Below are 22,123 nucleotides of genomic sequence, written 5' to 3' on the forward strand. Positions count from 1 at the left end.
CACTGTCTGACACTGTAGAGACAAGGAGAGGGTTAACACTGTAGAGACAGGGAGAGGGTTACCACTGTAGAGACAGGGAGAGGGTTAACACTGTAGAGACAGGGAGAGGGTTACCACTGTAGCGACAGGGAGAGGGTTAACACTGTAGAGACAAGGAGAGGGTTAACACTGTAGAGACAGGGAGAGGGTTAACACTGTAGAGACAGGGAGAGGGTTACCACTGTAGAGACAGGGAGAGGGTTAACACTGTAGAGACAAGGAGAGGGTTAACACTGTAGAGACAGGGAGAGGGTTAACACTGTAGAGACAGGGAGAGGATTAACACTGTAGAGACAGGGAGAGGGTTAACACTGTAGAGACAGGGAGAGGGTTAACACTGTAGAGACGGGGAGAGGGTTACCACTGTAGAGACAGGGAGAGGGTTAACACTGTAGAGACAGGGAGAGGGTTAACACTGTAGAGACAGGGAGAGGATTAACACTGTAGAGACAAGGAGAGGGTTAACACTGTAGAGACAGGGAGAGGGTTAACACTGTAGAGACAGGGAGAGGGTTACCACTGTAGAGACAGGGAGAGGGTTACCACTGTAGAGACAGGGAGAGGGTTAACACTGTAGAGACAGGGAGAGGGTTAACACTGTAGAGACAGGGAGAGGGTTAACACTGTAGAGAGACAGGGAGAGGGTTAACACTGTAGAGACAGGGAGAGGGTTAACACTGTAGAGAGACAGGGAGAGGGTTAACACTGTAGAGACAGGGAGAGGGTTAACACTGTCTGACACTGTAGAGACAAGGAGAGGGTTAACACTGTAGAGACAGGGAGAGGGTTAACACTGTAGAGAGACAGGGAGAGGGTTAACACTGTAGAGACAGGGAGAGGGTTAACACTGTAGAGAGACAGGGAGAGGGTTAACACTGTAGAGACAAGGAGAGGGTTAACACTGTAGAGACAAGGAGAGGGTTAACACTGTAGAGACAGGGAGAGGATTAACACTGTAGAGACAGGGAGAGGGTTACCACTGTAGAGAGACAGGGAGAGGGTTAACACTGTAGAGACAGGGAGAGGGTTACCACTGTAGAGACAGGGAGAGGGTTACCACTGTAGAGAGACAGGGAGAGGGTTAACACTGTAGAGACAGGGAGAGGGTTAACACTGTAGAGACAGGGAGAGGGTTAACACTGTAGAGACAGGGAGAGGGTTAACACTGTAGAGACAGGGAGAGGGTTACCACTGTAGAGACAGGGAGAGGGTTACCACTGTAGAGACAGGGAGAGGGTTACCACTGTAGAGACAGGGAGAGGGTTAACACTGTAGAGACAAGGAGAGGGTTACCACTGTAGAGAGACAGGGAGAGGGTTAACACTGTAGAGACAGGGAGAGGGTTACCACTGTAGAGAGACAGGGAGAGGGTTAACACTGTAGAGACAGGGAGAGGGTTAACACTGTAGAGACAGGGAGAGGGTTAACACTGTAGAGACAGGGAGAGGGTTAACACTGTAGAGACAGGGAGAGGGTTAACACTGTAGAGACAGGGAGAGGGTTACCACTGTAGAGACAAGGAGAGGGTTAACACTGTAGAGACAAGCAGAGGGTTAACACTGTAGAGACAGGGAGAGGGTTAACACTGTAGAGAGACAGGGAGAGGTTTAACACTGTAGAGACAAGGAGAGGGTTAACACTGTAGAGACAAGGAGAGGGTTAACACTGTAGAGACAGGGAGAGGGTTAACACTGTAGAGAGACAGGGAGAGGGTTAACACTGTAGAGACAGGGAGAGGGTTAACACTGTAGAGACAGGGAGAGGGTTAACACTGTAGAGAGACAGGGAGAGGGTTAACACTGTAGAGATACAGGGAGAGGGTTAACACTGTCTAACACTGTAGAGACAGGGAGAGGGTTAACACTGTAGAGACAGGGAGAGGGTTAACACTGTAGAGAGACAGGGAGAGGGTTAACACTGTAGAGACAGGGAGAGGGTTAACACTGTAGAGAGACAGGGAGAGGGTTAACACTGTAGAGACAGGGAGAGGGTTAACACTGTCTGACACTGTAGAGACAAGGAGAGGGTTAACACTGTAGAGACAGGGAGAGGGTTACCACTGTAGAGACAGGGAGAGGGTTAACACTGTAGAGACAGGGAGAGGGTTACCACTGTAGAGACAGGGAGAGGGTTAACACTGTAGAGACAAGGAGAGGGTTAACACTGTAGAGACAGGGAGAGGGTTAACACTGTAGAGACAGGGAGAGGGTTACCACTGTAGAGACAGGGAGAGGGTTAACACTGTAGAGACAAGGAGAGGGTTAACACTGTAGAGACAGGGAGAGGGTTAACACTGTAGAGACAGGGAGAGGATTAACACTGTAGAGACAGGGAGAGGGTTAACACTGTAGAGACAGGGAGAGGGTTAACACTGTAGAGACAAGGAGAGGGTTACCACTGTAGAGACAGGGAGAGGGTTAACACTGTAGAGACAGGGAGAGGGTTAACACTGTAGAGACAGGGAGAGGATTAACACTGTAGAGACAAGGAGAGGGTTAACACTGTAGAGACAGGGAGAGGGTTAACACTGTAGAGACAGGGAGAGGGTTACCACTGTAGAGACAGGGAGAGGGTTACCACTGTAGAGACAGGGAGAGGGTTAACACTGTAGAGACAGGGAGAGGGTTAACACTGTAGAGACAGGGAGAGGGTTAACACTGTAGAGAGACAGGGAGAGGGTTAACACTGTAGAAACAGGGAGAGGGTTACCACTGTAGAGAGACAGGGAGAGGGTTAACACTGTAGAGACAGGGAGAGGGTTAACACTGTAGAGAGACAGGGAGAGGGTTAACACTGTAGAGACAGGGAGAGGGTTAACACTGTAGAGACAGGGAGAGGGTTAACACTGTAGAGACAGGGAGAGGGTTAACACTGTAGAGACAGGGAGAGGGTTAACACTGTAGAGACAGGGAGAGGGTTAACACTGTAGAGAGACAGGGAGAGGGTTAACACTGTAGAGAGACAGGGAGAGGGTTAACACTGTAGAGACAGGGAGAGGGTTAACACTGTAGAGAGACAGGGAGAGGGTTAACACTGTAGAAACAGGGAGAGGGTTACCACTGTAGAGAGACAGGGAGAGGGTTAACACTGTAGAGACAGGGAGAGGGTTAACACTGTAGAGAGACAGGGAGAGGGTTAACACTGTAGAGACAGGGAGAGGGTTAACACTGCAGAGACAGGGAGAGGGTTAACACTGTAGAGACAGGGAGAGGGTTAACACTGTAGAGACAGGGAGAGGGTTAACACTGTAGAGACAGGGAGAGGGTTAACACTGTAGAGACAAGGAGAGGGTTAACACTGTAGAGACAAGGAGAGGGTTAACACTGTAGAGAGACAGGGAGAGGGTTAACACTGTAGAGAGACAGGGAGAGGGTTAACACTGTAGAGACAAGGAGAGGGTTAACACTGTAGAGACAGGGAGAGGGTTAACACTGTAGAGAGACAGGGAGAGGGTTAACACTGTAGAGAGACAGGGAGAGGGTTAACACTGTAGAGAGACAGGGAGAGGGTTAACACTGTAGAGACAGGGAGAGGGTTAACACTGTAGAGACAGGGAGAGGGTTAACACTGTAGAGAGACAGGGAGAGGGTTAACACTGTAGAGACAGGGAGAGGGTTAACACTGTAGAGACAGGGAGAGGGTTAACACTGTAGAGAGACAGGGAGAGGGTTAACACTGTAGAGACAAGGAGAGGGTTAACACTGTAGAGACAGGGAGAGGTGTAACACTGTAGAGACAAGGAGAGGGTTAACACTGTAGAGACAAGGAGAGGGTTACCACTGTAGAGACAGGGAGAGGGTTAACACTGTAGAGACAAGGAGAGGGTTACCACTGTAGAGAGACAGGGAGAGGGTTACCACTGTAGAGACAGGGAGAGGGTTACCACTGTAGAGAGACAGGGAGAGGGTTAACACTGTAGAGACAGGGAGAGGGTTAACACTGTAGAGACAGGGAGAGGGTTAACACTGTAGAGACAGGGAGAGGGTTAACACTGTAGAGACAGGGAGAGGGTTAACACTGTAGAGACAGGGAGAGGGTTAACACTGTAGAGACAGGGAGAGGGTTAACACTGTAGAGACAGGGAGAGGGTTAACACTGTAGAGAGACAGGGAGAGGGTTAACACTGTAGAGACAAGGAGAGGGTTAACACTGTAGAGACAAGGAGAGGGTTAACACTGTAGAGACAAGGAGAGGGTTAACACTGTAGAGACAGGGAGAGGGTTAACACTGTAGAGAGACAGGGAGAGGGTTAACACTGTAGAGAGACAGGGAGAGGGTTAACACTGTAGAGATACAGGGAGAGGGTTAACACTGTCTAACACTGTAGAGACAGGGAGAGGGTTAACACTGTAGAGACAGGGAGAGGGTTAACACTGTAGAGAGACAGGGAGAGGGTTAACACTGTAGAGACAGGGAGAGGGTTAACACTGTAGAGAGACAGGGAGAGGGTTAACACTGTAGAGACAGGGAGAGGGTTAACACTGTCTGACACTGTAGAGACAAGGAGAGGGTTAACACTGTAGAGACAGGGAGAGGGTTACCACTGTAGAGACAGGGAGAGGGTTAACACTGTAGAGACAGGGAGAGGGTTAACACTGTAGAGACAGGGAGAGGGTTACCACTGTAGAGACAGGGAGAGGGTTAACACTGTAGAGACAGGGAGAGGGTTAACACTGTAGAGAGACAGGGAGAGGGTTAACACTGTAGAGACAAGGAGAGGGTTAACACTGTAGAGACAGGGAGAGGGTTAACACTGTAGAGAGACAGGGAGAGGGTTAACACTGTAGAGAGACAGGGAGAGGGTTAACACTGTAGAGAGACAGGGAGAGGGTTAACACTGTAGAGACAAGGAGAGGGTTAACACTGTAGAGACAGGGAGAGGGTTAACACTGTAGAGAGACAGGGAGAGGGTTAACACTGTAGAGAGACAGGGAGAGGGTTAACACTGTAGAGACAGGGAGAGGGTTAACACTGTAGAGACAGGAGAGGGTTAACACTGTAGAGAGACAGGGAGAGGGTTAACACTGTAGAGACAGGGAGAGGGGGTTAACACTGTAGAGAGACAGGGAGAGGGTTAACACTGTAGAGACAGGGAGAGGGTTAACACTGTAGAGACAAGGAGAGGGTTAACACTGTAGAGACAGGGAGAGGGTTAACACTGTAGAGACAAGGAGAGGGTTAACACTGTAGAGACAAGGAGAGGGTTAACACTGTAGAGACAAGGAGAGGGTTAACACTGTAGAGACAGGGAGAGGGTTAACACTGTAGAGAGACAGGGAGAGGGTTAACACTGTAGAGACAGGGAGAGGGTTAACACTGTAGAGACAGGGAGAGGGTTAACACTGTAGAGACAAGGAGAGGGTTAACACTGTAGAGAGACAGGGAGAGGGTTAACACTGTAGAGACAGGGAGAGGGTTAACACTGTAGAGACAGGGAGAGGGTTAACACTGTAGAGACAGGGAGAGGGTTAACACTGTAGAGACAAGGAGAGGGTTAACACTGTAGAGACAGGGAGAGGGTTAACACTGTAGAGACAGGGAGAGGGTTAACACTGTAGAGAGACAGGGAGAGGATTAACACTGTAGAGACAGGGAGAGGGTTAACACTGTAGAGAGAGGGAGAGGGTTAACACTGTAGAGAGACAGGGAGAGGGTTAACACTGTAGAGAGACAGGGAGAGGGTTAACACTGTAGAGAGACAGGGAGAGGGTTAACACTGTAGAGAGACAGGGAGAGGGTTAACACTGTAGAGAGACAGGGGGAGGGTTAACACTGTAGAGAGACAGGAGAGGGTTAACACTGTGAGAGACAAGGAGAGGGTTAACACTGTAGAGAGACAGGGAGAGGGTTAACACTGTAGAGACAAGGAGAGGGTTAACACTGTAGAGACAAGGAGAGGGTTAACACTGTAGAGACAGGGAGAGGGTTAACACTGTAGAGACAGGGAGAGGGTTACCACTGTAGAGAGACAGGAGAGGGTTAACACTTTAGAGACAGGGAGAGGGTTACCACTGTAGAGACAGGGGAGAGGGTTAACACTGTAGAGACAGGGAGAGGGTTAACACTGTAGAGACAGGGAGAGGGTTAACACTGTAGAGACAGGGAGAGGGTTAACACTGTAGAGACAGGGAGAGGGTTAACACTGTAGAGACAGGGAGAGGGGTTAACACTGTAGAGACAGGGAGAGGGTTAACACTGTAGAGAGACAGGGAGAGGGTTAACACTGTAGAGACAGGGAGAGGGTTAACACTGTAGAGACAGGGAGAGGGTTAACACTGTAGAGAGACAGGGAGAGGGTTAACACTGTAGAGACAGGGAGAGGGTTAACACTGTAGAGACAGGGAGAGGGATAACACTGTAGAGACAGGGAGAGGGTTAACACTGTAGAGAGACAGGGAGAGGGTTAACACTGTAGAGAGACAGGGACCGGGTTAACACTGTAGAGACAGGGAGAGGGATAACACTGTAGAGACAGGGAGAGGGTTAACACTGTAGAGAGACAGGGAGAGGGTTAACACTGTAGAGACAGGGAGAGGGTTAACACTGTAGAGACAGGGAGAGGGTTAACACTGTAGAGAGACAGGGAGAGGGGTTAACACTGTAGAGAGACAGGAGAGGGTTAACACTGTAGAGACAGGGAGAGGGTTAACACTGTAGAGAGACAGGGAGAGGGTTAACACTGTAGAGAGACAGGAGAGGGTTAACACTGTAGAGACAGGGAGAGGGTTAACACTGTAGAGAGACAGGGAGAGGGTTAACACTGTAGAGACAGGGAGAGGGTTAACACTGTAGAGAGACAGGGAGAGGGTTAACACTGTAGAGAGACAGGGAGAGGGTTAACACTGTAGAGACAGGGAGAGGTTAACACTGTAGAGACAGGGAGAGGGTTAACACTGTAGAGAGACAGGGAGAGGGTTAACACTGTAGAGAGACAGGGAGAGGGTTAACACTGTAGAGAGACAGTGAGAGGGTTAACACTGTAGAGAGACAGGGAGAGGGTTAACACTGTAGAGACAGGGAGAGGTTAACACTGTAGAGAGACAGGGAGAGGGTTAACACTGTAGAGACAGGGAGAGGGTTAACACTGTAGAGAGACAGGGAGAGGGTTAACACTGTAGAGACAGGGAGAGGGTTAACACTGTAGAGACAGGGAGAGGGTTAACACTGTAGAGACAGGGAGAGGGTTAACACTGTAGAGAGACAGGGAGAGGGTTAACACTGTAGAGAGACAGGGAGAGGGTTAACACTGTAGAGAGACAGGGAGAGGGTTAACACTGTAGAGAGACAGGGAGAGGGTTAACACTGTAGAGACAGGGAGAGGTTAACACTGTAGAGAGACAGGGAGAGGGTTAACACTGTAGAGACAGGGAGAGGGTTAACACTGTAGAGACAGGGAGAGGTTAACACTGTAGAGAGACAGGGAGAGGGTTAACACTGTAGAGACAGGGAGAGGGTTAACACTGTAGAGACAGGGAGAGGGTTAACACTGTAGAGACAGGGAGAGGGTTAACACTGTAGAGACAGGGAGAGGGTTAACACTGTAGAGAGACAGGGAGAGGGTTAACACTGTAGAGAGACAGGGAGAGGGTTAACACTGTAGAGACAGGGAGAGGGTTAACACTGTAGAGACAGGGAGAGGGTTAACACTGTAGAGAGACAGGGGAGAGGATTAACACTGTAGAGACAGGGAGAGGGTTAACACTGTAGAGAGAGGGAGAGGGTTAACACTGTAGAGAGACAGGGAGAGGGTTAACACTGTAGAGAGACAGGGAGAGGTTAACACTGTAGAGAGACAGGGAGAGGGTTAACACTGTAGAGAGACAGGGAGAGGGTTAACACTGTAGAGAGACAGGGAGAGGGTTAACACTGTAGAGAGACAGGGGAGGGTTAACACTGTAGAGAGACAGGGGAGGGTTAACACTGTAGAGACAAGGAGAGGGTTAACACTGTAGAGAGACAGGGAGAGGGTTAACACTGTAGAGAGACAGGGAGAGGGTTAACACTGTAGAGACAAGGAGAGGGTTAACACTGTAGAGACAAGGAGAGGGTTAACACTGTAGAGACAGGGAGAGGGTTAACACTGTAGAGACAGGGAGAGGGTTACCACTGTAGAGAGACAGGGAGAGGGTTAACACTTTAGAGACAGGGAGAGGGTTACCACTGTAGAGACAGGGAGAGGGGTTAACACTGTAGAGACAGGGAGAGGGTTAACACTGTAGAGACAGGGAGAGGGTTAACACTGTAGAGACAGGGAGAGGGTTAACACTGTAGAGACAGGGAGAGGGTTAACACTGTAGAGACAGGGAGAGGGTTAACACTGTAGAGACAGGGAGAGGGTTAACACTGTAGAGAGACAGGAGAGGGTTAACACTGTAGAGACAGGGAGAGGGTTAACACTGTAGAGACAGGGAGAGGGTTAACACTGTAGAGAGACAGGGAGAGGGGTTAACACTGTAGAGACAGGGAGAGGGTTAACACTGTAGAGACAGGGAGAGGGATAACACTGTAGAGACAGGGAGAGGGTTAACACTGTAGAGAGACAGGGAGAGGGTTAACACTGTAGAGAGACAGGGACCGGGATAACACTGTAGAGACAGGGAGAGGGATAACACTGTAGAGACAGGGAGAGGGTTAACACTGTAGAGAGACAGGGAGAGGGTTAACACTGTAGAGACAGGGAGAGGGTTAACACTGTAGAGACAGGGAGAGGGTTAACACTGTAGAGAGACAGGGAGAGGGTTAACACTGTAGAGAGACAGGGAGAGGGTTAACACTGTAGAGACAGGGAGAGGGTTAACACTGTAGAGAGACAGGGAGAGGGTTAACACTGTAGAGAGACAGGGAGAGGGTTAACACTGTAGAGACAGGGAGAGGGTTAACACTGTAGAGAGACAGGGAGAGGGTTAACACTGTAGAGACAGGGAGAGGGTTAACACTGTAGAGAGACAGGGAGAGGGTTAACACTGTAGAGAGACAGGGAGAGGGTTAACACTGTAGAGACAGGGAGAGGGTTAACACTGTAGAGACAGGGAGAGGGTTAACACTGTAGAGAGACAGGGAGAGGGTTAACACTGTAGAGAGACAGGGAGAGGGTTAACACTGTAGAGAGACAGTGAGAGGGTTAACACTGTAGAGAGACAGGGAGAGGGTTAACACTGTAGAGACAGGGAGAGGGTTAACACTGTAGAGAGACAGGGAGAGGGTTAACACTGTAGAGACAGGGAGAGGGTTAACACTGTAGAGAGACAGGGAGAGGGTTAACACTGTAGAGACAGGGAGAGGGTTAACACTGTAGAGACAGGGAGAGGGTTAACACTGTAGAGACAGGGAGAGGGTTAACACTGTAGAGAGACAGGGAGAGGGTTAACACTGTAGAGAGACAGGGAGAGGGTTAACACTGTAGAGAGACAGGGAGAGGGTTAACACTGTAGAGAGACAGGGAGAGGGTTAACACTGTAGAGACAGGGAGAGGGTTAACACTGTAGAGAGACAGGGAGAGGGTTAACACTGTAGAGACAGGGAGAGGGTTAACACTGTAGAGACAGGGAGAGGGTTAACACTGTAGAGAGACAGGGAGAGGGTTAACACTGTAGAGACAGGGAGAGGGTTAACACTGTAGAGACAGGGAGAGGGTTAACACTGTAGAGACAGGGAGAGGGTTAACACTGTAGAGACAGGGAGAGGGTTAACACTGTAGAGACAGGGAGAGGGTTACCACTGTAGAGAGACAGGGAGAGGGTTAACACTTTAGAGACAGGGAGAGGGTTACCACTGTAGAGAGACAGGGAGAGGGTTAACACTGTAGAGACAGGGAGAGGGTTAACACTGTAGAGAGACAGGGAGAGGGTTAACACTGTAGAGACAGGGAGAGGGTTAACACTGTAGAGAGACAGGGAGAGGGTTAACACTGTAGAGACAGGGAGAGGGTTAACACTGTAGAGACAGGGAGAGGGTTAACACTGTAGAGACAGGGAGAGGGTTAACACTGTAGAGAGACAGGGAGAGGGTTAACACTGTAGAGAGACAGGGAGAGGGTTAACACTGTAGAGAGACAGGGAGAGGGTTAACACTGTAGAGAGACAGGGAGAGGGTTAACACTGTAGAGACAGGGAGAGGGTTAACACTGTAGAGAGACAGGGAGAGGGGTTAACACTGTAGAGACAGGGAGAGGGTTAACACTGTAGAGAGACAGGGAGAGGGTTAACACTGTAGAGACAGGGAGAGGGTTAACACTGTAGAGAGACAGGGAGAGGGTTAACACTGTAGAGACAGGGAGAGGGTTAACACTGTAGAGACAGGGAGAGGGTTAACACTGTAGAGACAGGGAGAGGGTTAACACTGTAGAGAGACAGGGAGAGGGTTAACACTGTAGAGAGACAGGGAGAGGGTTAACACTGTAGAGAGACAGGGAGAGGGTTAACACTGTAGAGAGACAGGGAGAGGGTTAACACTGTAGAGACAGGGAGAGGGTTAACACTGTAGAGAGACAGGGAGAGGGTTAACACTGTAGAGACAGGGAGAGGGTTAACACTGTAGAGACAGGGAGAGGGTTAACACTGTAGAGAGACAGGGAGAGGGTTAACACTGTAGAGACAGGGAGAGGGTTAACACTGTAGAGACAGGGAGAGGGTTAACACTGTAGAGACAGGGAGAGGGTTAACACTGTAGAGACAGGGAGAGGGTTAACACTGTAGAGAGACAGGGAGAGGGTTAACACTGTAGAGAGACAGGGAGAGGGTTAACACTGTAGAGACAGGGAGAGGGTTAACACTGTAGAGACAGGGAGAGGGTTAACACTGTAGAGAGACAGGGAGAGGATTAACACTGTAGAGACAGGGAGAGGGTTAACACTGTAGAGAGAGGGAGAGGGTTAACACTGTAGAGAGACAGGGAGAGGGTTAACACTGTAGAGAGACAGGGAGAGGGTTAACACTGTAGAGAGACAGGGAGAGGGTTAACACTGTAGAGAGACAGGGAGAGGGTTAACACTGTAGAGAGACAGGGAGAGGGTTAACACTGTAGAGAGACAGGGGGAGGGTTAACACTGTAGAGAGACAGGGGGAGGGTTAACACTGTAGAGACAAGGAGAGGGTTAACACTGTAGAGAGACAGGGAGAGGGTTAACACTGTAGAGAGACAGGGAGAGGGTTAACACTGTAGAGACAAGGAGAGGGTTAACACTGTAGAGACAAGGAGAGGGTTAACACTGTAGAGACAGGGAGAGGGTTAACACTGTAGAGACAGGGAGAGGGTTACCACTGTAGAGAGACAGGGAGAGGGTTAACACTTTAGAGACAGGGAGAGGGTTACCACTGTAGAGACAGGGAGAGGGTTAACACTGTAGAGACAGGGAGAGGGTTAACACTGTAGAGACAGGGAGAGGGTTAACACTGTAGAGACAGGGAGAGGGTTAACACTGTAGAGACAGGGAGAGGGTTAACACTGTAGAGACAGGGAGAGGGTTAACACTGTAGAGAGACAGGGAGAGGGTTAACACTGTAGAGACAGGGAGAGGGTTAACACTGTAGAGACAGGGAGAGGGTTAACACTGTAGAGAGACAGGGAGAGGGTTAACACTGTAGAGACAGGGAGAGGGTTAACACTGTAGAGACAGGGAGAGGGATAACACTGTAGAGACAGGGAGAGGGTTAACACTGTAGAGAGACAGGGAGAGGGTTAACACTGTAGAGAGACAGGGACCGAGTTAACACTGTAGAGACAGGGAGAGGGATAACACTGTAGAGACAGGGAGAGGGTTAACACTGTAGAGAGACAGGGAGAGGGTTAACACTGTAGAGACAGGGAGAGGGTTAACACTGTAGAGACAGGGAGAGGGTTAACACTGTAGAGAGACAGGGAGAGGGTTAACACTGTAGAGAGACAGGGAGAGGGTTAACACTGTAGAGACAGGGAGAGGGTTAACACTGTAGAGAGACAGGGAGAGGGTTAACACTGTAGAGAGACAGGGAGAGGGTTAACACTGTAGAGACAGGGAGAGGGTTAACACTGTAGAGAGACAGGAGAGGGTTAACACTGTAGAGACAGGGAGAGGGTTAACACTGTAGAGAGACAGGGAGAGGGTTAACACTGTAGAGAGACAGGGAGAGGGTTAACACTGTAGAGACAGGGAGAGGGTTAACACTGTAGAGACAGGGAGAGGGTTAACACTGTAGAGAGACAGGGAGAGGGTTAACACTGTAGAGAGACAGGGAGAGGGTTAACACTGTAGAGAGACAGTGAGAGGGTTAACACTGTAGAGAGACAGGGAGAGGGTTAACACTGTAGAGACAGGGAGAGGGTTAACACTGTAGAGAGACAGGGAGAGGGTTAACACTGTAGAGACAGGGAGAGGGTTAACACTGTAGAGAGACAGGGAGAGGGTTAACACTGTAGAGACAGGGAGAGGGTTAACACTGTAGAGACAGGGAGAGGGTTAACACTGTAGAGACAGGGAGAGGGTTAACACTGTAGAGAGACAGGGAGAGGGTTAACACTGTAGAGAGACAGGGAGAGGGTTAACACTGTAGAGAGACAGGGAGAGGGTTAACACTGTAGAGAGACAGGGAGAGGGTTAACACTGTAGAGACAGGGAGAGGGTTAACACTGTAGAGAGACAGGGAGAGGGTTAACACTGTAGAGACAGGGAGAGGGTTAACACTGTAGAGACAGGGAGAGGGTTAACACTGTAGAGAGACAGGGAGAGGGTTAACACTGTAGAGACAGGGAGAGGGTTAACACTGTAGAGACAGGGAGAGGGTTAACACTGTAGAGACAGGGAGAGGGTTAACACTGTAGAGAGACAGGGAGAGGGTTAACACTGTAGAGAGACAGGGAGAGGGTTAACACTGTAGAGAGACAGGGAGAGGGTTAACACTGTAGAGAGACAGGGAGAGGGTTAACACTGTAGAGAGACAGGGAGAGGGTTAACACTGTAGAGAGACAGGGAGAGGGTTAACACTGTAGAGAGACAGGGAGAGGGTTACCACACACACTTTTACCTTGTTCTTGACAGCTCCTTGGTTGAACTCTGGGAAGGAGATGAGAGAACAGGAGGGGTTCTCTCTCTCCCCCCCGCCCCACTCCTCCTCATTCTGTCTATCCCCCTCTAGCTCCCTGGAGCGACAGACCAACGTACGGTTCTAAATCAGAACAAAAAAATAATAGGATGAAAATCAGTGATTTGACGAATAATATTTATGGATACATGAGGCACCAGAGTTGGCATTTACCTCAGTGTTATTTATTACAGTTATATTCAGTACGGGGCTCCAGTCAAATGCTGAATACTGTAGTTACCTTTTATAGTTTAAAAAAATGTATTCTATTCAAAATAATGTAGAATCCAAAAAACTGCAATATCATTAGCTGGCCTAGCTTGGTGAGATCAGGTGTGTGTTTGTGTATAGTTGCTAGATGGTATACTACGATTGAAGCTAGATCTACTCAGGTTTTTTTAAAGCCAGCTTCAGTTAGCTTCACATTCCAGGTCCGGCTTCATCCGTACTACGACGGTGGATATCGCTAACTCTAGTAGGCTTGTAACATTTTACCTGGAGCTAACTCTGCAAATAGCACTGCTGGGTGATTTAAAAAGTCTTAGTCAAATCGATTGATAAATATAATAATAATAACCATAGCAAAAAAAATGTTTTCTTTAATTTACAATATGTAGAATCTATGAGAGTAGAAAGGGTTCAGAACGTTTTGTGAAACAGTTGAAGAATATAGAAATCAACACTGGATGTGTTCAGAGATAGACGGGAGGGGTTGAGTGGAGCTGAAGGATGGGGAAAAACAAACAAAAGATAACTATTGTAAACTATACTGGGTCCGTAAAATGTATATAGTATGTATAAGCTGGCAGCAGAAGACTACGAGTTGTTGTCCATTAGTTTACTCCAATTAGGGGAGGGGTGGTACGGTTATGGGAAAATAATAAAGGAAAATATATTTTTTTAAATATATACACTACCGGTCAAAGGATTTAGAACACCTACTCATTCAAGGGTTTTTTATTTTTTACTATTTTCTGCATTGTAGAATAATAGTGAAGACATCAAAACAATGAAATAACACATATGGAATCATGTAGTAACCAAAAAAAGGGTTAAAGAAATCTAAATATATGTTATATTTGAGATTCTTCAAATAGCCACCCTTTTGCCTTGATGACAGCTTTGCACACTCTTGGCATTCTCTCAACCAGCTTCACCTGAAATGCATTTCAATTAACAGGTGTGCCTTCTTAAAAGTTAATTTGTGGAATTTCTTTCCTTCTTATTGCGTTTGAGCCAATCAGTTGTGTTGTGACAAGGTAGGGGGGGTATACAGAAGATAGCCCTATTTCGTAAAAGACCAAGTCCATATTATGGCAAGAACAGCTCAAATAAGCAAAGAGAAACAACAGTCCATCATTACTTTAAGACATGAAGGTCAGTCGATCCAGAACATTTCAAGAACTTTGAAAGTTTCTTCAAGTGCAGTCGCAAAAACCATCAAGCGCTATGATGAAACTGGCTCTCATGAGGACCGCCACAGGAATGGAAGACCCAGAGTTACCTCTGCTGCAGAGGATAAGTTTATTAGAGTTACCAGCCTCAGAAATTGCAGCCCAAATAAATGCTTCACAGAGTTCAAGTAACAGACACATCTAAACATCAACTGTTCAGAGGGGACTGTGTGAATCAGGCCTTCATGGTCGAATTGCTGCAAAGAAACCACTACTAAAGGACACCAATAAGAAGAAGAGACTTGCTTGGGCCAAGAAACATGAGCAATGGACATTAGACCGGTGGAAATGTGTCCTTTTGTCTGGAGTTCAAATTGGAGATTTTTGGTTCCAACCGCCGTGTCTTTGTGAGACGCGGTGTGGATGAACGGATGATCTCCGCATGTGTAGTTCCCACCGTAAAGCATGGAGGAGGAGGTGTTATGGTGTGGGGGTGCTTTGCTGGTGACACTGTCTGTGATTTATTTAGAATTCAAGGCACACTTAACCAGCATGGCTACCACAGCATTCTGCAGCGATACGCCATCCCATCTGGTTTGGGCTTAGTGGGACTATCTTTTGTATTTCAACAGGACAATGACCCAACACACCTCCAGGCTGTGTAAGGACTATTTTACCAAGAAGGAGTGATGGAGTGCTGCATCAGATGACCTGGCCTCCACAATCCCCCGACCTCAACCAAATTGAGATGGTTTGGGATGAGTCGGACCGTAGAGTGAAGGAAAAGCAGCCAACAAGTGCTCAGCATATGTGGGAACTCCTTCAAGACTGCTGGAAAGAGCATTCCAGGTGAAGCTGGTTGAGAGAATGCCAAGAGTATGCAAAGCTGTGTAGGTAAGTAGGTGTTCTAAAACGTTTGACCGGTAGTGTGTGTGTGTATATATATATATACACATATATATACACACATATATATATATATACACACACATACATACATACATACATACATACATATACATACATACATACACACACTACCGTTCAAAAGTTTGGGGTCACTTAGAAATGTCCTTGTTTTCCATGAAAACATACATGAAATGAGTTTGAATAGGAAATATAGCAAAATGCATAGGAAATGCAGTCTAAATGTAGTTGTAAATCAGAAATAACTATAGTCTGCTGTAGTTACACAGTCTTTAAAGGAAGCTCCCGAGTGGCGCAGCGGTCTAAGACACTGCATCTCAGTGCTTGAGGCGTCACTACAGACCCCCGGTTCGATTCCAGGCCGTATCACAACCGGCCGTGATTGGGAGTCCCATAGGGCGGCGCACAATTGGCCCAGCGTCGTCCGGGTTTGGCCGGTGTAGGCTGTCATTGTAAATAAGAATTTGTTCTTAACTGACTTGCCTAGTTAAATAAAGGTTAAATAAAAAATTGACAAGATCAGAAATAATGATTTTTAATTGAAATAATAATTGTGTCCTTCAAACTTTGCTTTCGTCAAAGAATCCTCCATTTGCAGCAATTACAGCCTTTCAGACCTTTGGCATTCTAGTTGTCAATTTGTTGAGGTAAACTGAAGAGATTTCACTCCATGCTTCCTGAAGCACCTCCCACAAGTTGGATTGGCTTGATGGGCACTTCTTACGTACCATACGGTCAAGTTGCTCCCACAACAGCTCAATAGGGTTGAGATCCGGTGACTGTGCTGGCCACTCCATTATAGACAGAATACCAGCTGACTGCTTCTTCCCTAAATAGTTATTGCATAGTTTGGAGCTGTGCTTTGGGTCATTGTCCTGTTGTAGGAGGAAATTGGCTCCAATCAAGCGCCGTCCACAGGGTATGGCATGGTGTTGCAAAATGGAGTGAGCCTTCCTTCTTCAAGATCTCTTTTACCCTGTACAAATCTCCCACTTTATATTTATATTTTATATTTATATTTATATTTTAGTCATTTAGCAGACGCTCTTATCCAGAGCGACTTACAGTTAGCGAGTGCATACGTTATTTTTGAGATTTTTCATACTGGCCCCCCGTGGGAATCGAACCCACAACCCTGGCGTTGCAAACGCCATGCTCTACCAACTGAGCTACATCCCTGCCGGCCATTCCCTCCCCTACTTTGGACGACGCTGGGCAAATTGTGCGCCGCCCCATGGGTCTCCCGGTCACGGCCGGCTACGACAGAGCCTGGATTCGAACCTGGATTCGAACCAGGATCTCTAGTGGCACAGCCTTAGACCACTGCGCCACTTTATCACCACCAAAGCATCACATTGCCTCCACCATGCTTGACAGATGGCATCAAGCACTCCTCCAGCATCTTTTCATTTGATCTGATCACTCTTCATGACATTCTGGAGTATATGCAAATTGCAATCATCAAAACTGAGGCAGCGGACTTTGTGAAAATTAGTATTTGTGTCATTCTCAAAACTTTTGACCACGAATAGGTGTACAGAGGCCCATTATCAGCAACCATCAGTCCTGTGTTCCAATGGCACGTTGTGTTTGCTAATCCAAGTTTATCATTTAAAAAAGCGAATTGATCATTAGAAAACCCTTTTGAAATTATGTACGCATGTGTATATATTAGGGCTGTCAAAAATAGCGCGTTAACGACGTTAATTAGTTGTTTGCTGTTAATTACGTCAATTTTTTTAACGCATTTCACGCATGCGCAGTGTGACAAATTATTCAGGTCAGGAAAGTGGTTGGGAGCTAGAGGCGAGATGGAGCAAGGTGAGCAAAGTGGGCCTATTGACGGATTCAAATATAAAAAGAATGATGATGGTACAGTTAACAAGTACAAGGTTATTTGCAAGATTTGTAAGAAGGAGTTTCAATTTCACGGAGCTGTTCAAGCTTGAAGTACCATGTCAACGCCAAACATGCGTTTGCTGGGCCGTCAGATTCAGCAAGTGGTTTGCGCCAGACCACGCTGAATGTTTGCAGGCAATTAACAAAATCAACCTCAGATAATTTGACCAACACAATAGCAAAATGGATTGCAAAGGATTGTAGACCCATTAGCATTGTAGAAGACTCAGGTTTCCTTGATGTTTTGCAAGTGGCGTCTCAAGACTCATTCTATAAGCCACCGTCAAGAGCCACAGTTATGAAGAAAATCCACGAGCTCTATGAAAACGAAAAAGAAAAAAGGGAAAGAGGTCTTGGCTCAAGTAAATCATATCGCCCTGACAGGAGACCATTGGACATCAGTGAGTAACAACAATTACCTCGGAGTAACTGCACATTTAATCAGTGAAACGTGGGAACTGAAGTCTTTGCGCTGACTATATTAAAAACTGAGGAGCGTCATTTTGCGGAGGCTTGTAAAGAACAGTTCCTGTCTGTTGCACGTGAGTGGGACATCGAGGCAAGACTACAACCATTGGGACTGACAGTGCACGCAACATGGTTGCCGCAATTCGACTTACACGCTATGAACACATGAACTGTGTCGCTCACATGGTGCAGAGAAGTGTCACAGTGAGTCTTGCTGACAGCGGACTCACTGAAAATTATGTATCTGTGTCCTGTTATTTATCTTTTGGTATGCATTTCAGAAAAAAAATGGTTAGGATTCAGGTGTAATTGCAAATAGTGATTAATCATGATTAATCCACTGAAAATTCTGATTAATTTGATTAAAAATTTTAATCATTTGACAGCCCTAGTATATATATATATATATACAAAAAAATGCTACAGCAGACTATAGTTAATACACAGGTACACCTGAGACCACCCTACAGCAGACTATAGTTAATACACAGGTAGACCTGAGACCACCCTACAGCAGGCTATAGTTAATACACAGGTACACCTGAGACCACCCTACAGCAGACTATAGTTAATACACAGGTAGACCTGAGACCACCCTACAGCAGACTATAGTTAATACACAGGTACACCTGAGACCACCCTACAGCAGACTATAGTTAATACACAGGTACACCTGAGACCACCCTATAGCAGACTATAGTTAATACACAGGTAGACCTGAGACCACCCTACAGCAGACTATAGTTAATACACAGGTACACCTGAGACCACCCTACAGCAGACTATAGTTAATACACAGGTAGACCTGAGACCACCCTACAGCAGACTATAGTTAATACACAGGTACACCTGAGACCACCCTACAGCAGACTATAGTTAATACACAGGTAGACCTGAGACCACCCTACAGCAGACTATAGTTAATACACAGGTACACCTGAGACCACCCTACAGCAGACTATAGTTAATACACAGGTAGACCTGAGACCACCCTACAGCAGACTATAGTTAATACACAGGTAGACCTGAGACCACCCTACAGCAGGCTATAGTTAATACACCTGTGTCCCTGTATGTTAACTATAGCCTGTGTATGGGGGATTGGAAATGATGCAGACAATTACATTTATGGAAGACACAATCTATCTGCAATATTAAAGCTGATCTACCCCCTAAAAAAATAAAAAATCATCTAGCAGGCTTATAACTGGGCGTGCATGTCGCACCCAGCTAGTCGAAGGCCGAACTCTTCATCGAGACGATGCTGAAACATCAATCCATGGGCGAGTCAGTGCCACATTTTCATTTGTGGCAAAATCAAATATGAAGAAGGCGGCCATTGTAGGCCGAAACGTCAATCTTTTAAACTTGCTTAATACAACTAAGAATTGTGAATGGTGAGCAAAGCGTTGCGCCTTTCCAATGCCGCAATGAAAATGAAAGAAAAGTTATCGTGCAAATCCCTCAGGTTATGGTGGGAAATAGGCTTTTATAAGTACCTTGGTGAGGCATCTGGTCAAGTGTGTGTGTGTGTGTGTGCATCTGTGTGTATATAGTTACCTGATATAGTTTGGTGAGGTATCGGGTCATGACAGTGAGGTAGGCCACAGACTCCTTCACATCCTGGACTCTCTTCACAAAGAAGCCATCTACCACCTGACAGAGTTGGAAAGGTAAGTCATAGCCAGTTGTATTGAAACATAGCCAGTTGTAATGAAACATAGCCAGTTGTATTGAAACATAACCAGTGGTAATGAAACATAGCCAGTTATAATGAAACATAACCAGTTGCGCCACTGAAAAGCTAGCAATTCAGCAACGCGAGTGGAGAAATTTAAGATGAGGAGTGAGGTTACATTAACTATAGTCTGCTGTAGGGTGGTCTCAGGTCTACCTGTGTATTAACTATAGTCTGCTGTAGGGTGGTCTCAGGTCTACCTGTGTATTAACTATAGTCTGCTGTAGGGTGGTCTCAGGTCTACCTGTGTATTAACTATAGTCTGCTGTAGGGTGGTCTCAGGTCTACCTGTGTATTAACTATAGCCTGATGTAGGGTGGTCTCAGGTCTACCTGTGTATTAACTATAGCCTGATGTAGGGTGGTCTCAGGTCTACCTGTGTATTAACTATAGCCTGATGTAGGGTGGTCTCAGGTAAGCTCAGGTGAGCAGCAGCAGAGCCACACTCCTCCACCAGGTAGATAGGTTTCTGTAGACCACACCTCTTCAGACGAAACTGCGGGAGGGAGGGGAGGGAAGAGAGAGAGAGAGAGAGAGAGAGAGAGAGAGAGAGAGAGAGAGAGGAGAGAGAGAGAGAGAGAGAGAGAGAGAGAGAGAGAGAGAGAGAGAGAGAGAGAGAGAGAGAGAGAGAGAGAGAGAGAGAGAGAGAATGAAATGTCTGAAAACTAACTGCAGGGAAAAAGCAGTATGTTGATGAATCCTACTAGTTACCCATGAGCACACGCACCCACCTACATACCTTCTGTTCCCTGAATCGTCCATCGATGATGCTACCACACAAGTCGTCCATCCTCTTCCTCTCAATTATGTAATCAAGGACCAGCTCCCTACCTTGGGGGGCACGCAACTGACCTGGAGGGGGAGGGATGGGGGAGAGAGAGAGAGAAGGAGAGGGATGGGGGGAGAGAGAGAGGGATGGGGAGAGATGGAGAGAAAGAGAGAGAGAGGGAGAGAGAGAGAGGGAGAGAGAGAGAGGGATGGGGAGAGAGAGATGGGGAGAGAGAGAGGGAGATGGGGAGAGAGAGAGAGGGATGGGGGTGAGAGAGGGATGGGAGAGAGAGAGATGGGGGGAGAGAGAGAGCAAGAGAGAGAGAGCAAGAGAGAGAGGGGTGGGGGAGAGAGAGAGAGCAAGAGAGAGAGAGGGGTGGGGGAGAGAGAGAGAGCAAGAGAGAGAGGGGTGGGGGAGAGAGAGAGAGAGAGGGGTGGGGGCGAGAGAGAGAGACAGAGAGAGAGACACAGGGAGACAGAGAGAGAGGGGTGGGGGCGAGAGAGAGAGGGAGGGGTGGGGGTAAAGATAGTGTGTGTGTGAGGGAGGAAGAGTAGGTTGAAAATAAAACATGAATGGATATTCAAAAGAACCTGTCAAAAAGTATTTCACATAACTGTTCAACAAAGCAATAATGTCCTGAGGAAACTGCCAGATGAATGGTGATTATAAGCCATTAACAAGGCCGCCATCTAGTGGTATATACATGGTATAGTCTGGCATTGACTTTCATAACGCCCTCAATTTCAGCACAGACAAAAAGACAACGAGCTCAGTTACCTGACACGGGAGCGACCCTCTCCTTGGCCACCCACAGGAAGTCACCTACGTTTAACTTCCTGACGTCAAAGGTTACGCCGTTCCTCTGCAGCTCCTTCACCAGCTCCTGCTTACAGGCTGTGCTGCCCCTTCGCATGCACGCACACACACACACACACACACACACAGGAGGAACGCATTAACACACACACACACACACACACACACACACACACACACACACACACAGGAGGAACACATTAACACACACACACACACACACACACACACACAGGAGGAACGCATTAACACACACACACACACACACACACAGGAGGAACACATTAACACACACACGCTCATGCACACTAGGGCTGGGAATTACCAGGGACCTCCCGATACCATATTATCATGATAATTAGGTGCTGATACGATATGTATTGAATTACCAGGGACCTCCCGATACTATATTATCATGATAATTAGGTGCTTATACGATATGTATTGAATTACCAGGGATCTCCCGATACCATATTATCATGATAATTAGGTGCTGATACGATATGTATTGAATTACCAGGGACCTCCCGATACCATATTATCATGATAATTAGGTGCTGATACGATATGTATTGAATTACCAGGGATCTCACAACACGATATTATCATGATAATTAGGTGCTGATACGATATGTATTGCGATTCTCACGATTCTATGTTTTGCGATTCGATACTGTGATTTTATTTTACGATTCGATGTTCCAAACATATTGCTCACCATATGTCTGCTGCAGACGGACAGAGAGAGCCATGAGAAAACCCGTTTCGATCGATCATGGAAACACAAGTTCTGAAAACAAATTGTCTCCCTATTTAAAAAGAACATGGAGAAAGGAAAGGGTGATATCTAGTCAGTTGTACAACTGAATGCATTCAACTGAAATGTGTCTTCCACATTTAACCCAACCCCTCTGAATCAGAGAGGTGCGGGGGGGCTGCCTTAATGGACATCCACGTCATCGGCGCCCGGGGAACAGTGGGGGTTAACTGCCTTGCTCAGGGGCAGAACGACAGATTT

The 22,123-nt window shown here is 47.2% G+C and overlaps 1 protein-coding gene across 2 annotated transcripts in view; it reads right to left on the reverse strand.

Moving 5' to 3' along the window:
• mus81 (MUS81 structure-specific endonuclease subunit) overlaps positions 1 to 22,123 on the reverse strand; it is a 33,976-nt gene that overhangs the window by 6,686 nt on the left and 5,167 nt on the right. The window contains exons 9-14 of one of the 2 annotated variants that reach the window (XM_045211767.1): positions 21,824 to 21,895; positions 21,067 to 21,194; positions 20,260 to 20,372; positions 19,897 to 20,016; positions 19,343 to 19,438; positions 13,038 to 13,178 (exon numbers count right to left, since the gene is read on the reverse strand). In XM_045211767.1, coding sequence (XP_045067702.1) covers positions 13,038 to 13,178; positions 19,343 to 19,438; positions 19,897 to 20,016; positions 20,260 to 20,372; positions 21,067 to 21,194; positions 21,824 to 21,895 — 670 coding nt within the window. The remainder of the gene's footprint in view (positions 1 to 13,037; positions 13,179 to 19,342; positions 19,439 to 19,896; positions 20,017 to 20,259; positions 20,373 to 21,066; positions 21,195 to 21,823; positions 21,896 to 22,123) is intronic. The other variant, XM_045211768.1, reaches the window with a different exon arrangement.

Source organism: Coregonus clupeaformis, chromosome 39, assembly GCF_020615455.1.
Source record: "Coregonus clupeaformis isolate EN_2021a chromosome 39, ASM2061545v1, whole genome shotgun sequence".
In the NCBI taxonomy this organism is placed as follows: Eukaryota; Metazoa; Chordata; class Actinopteri; order Salmoniformes; family Salmonidae; genus Coregonus; species Coregonus clupeaformis.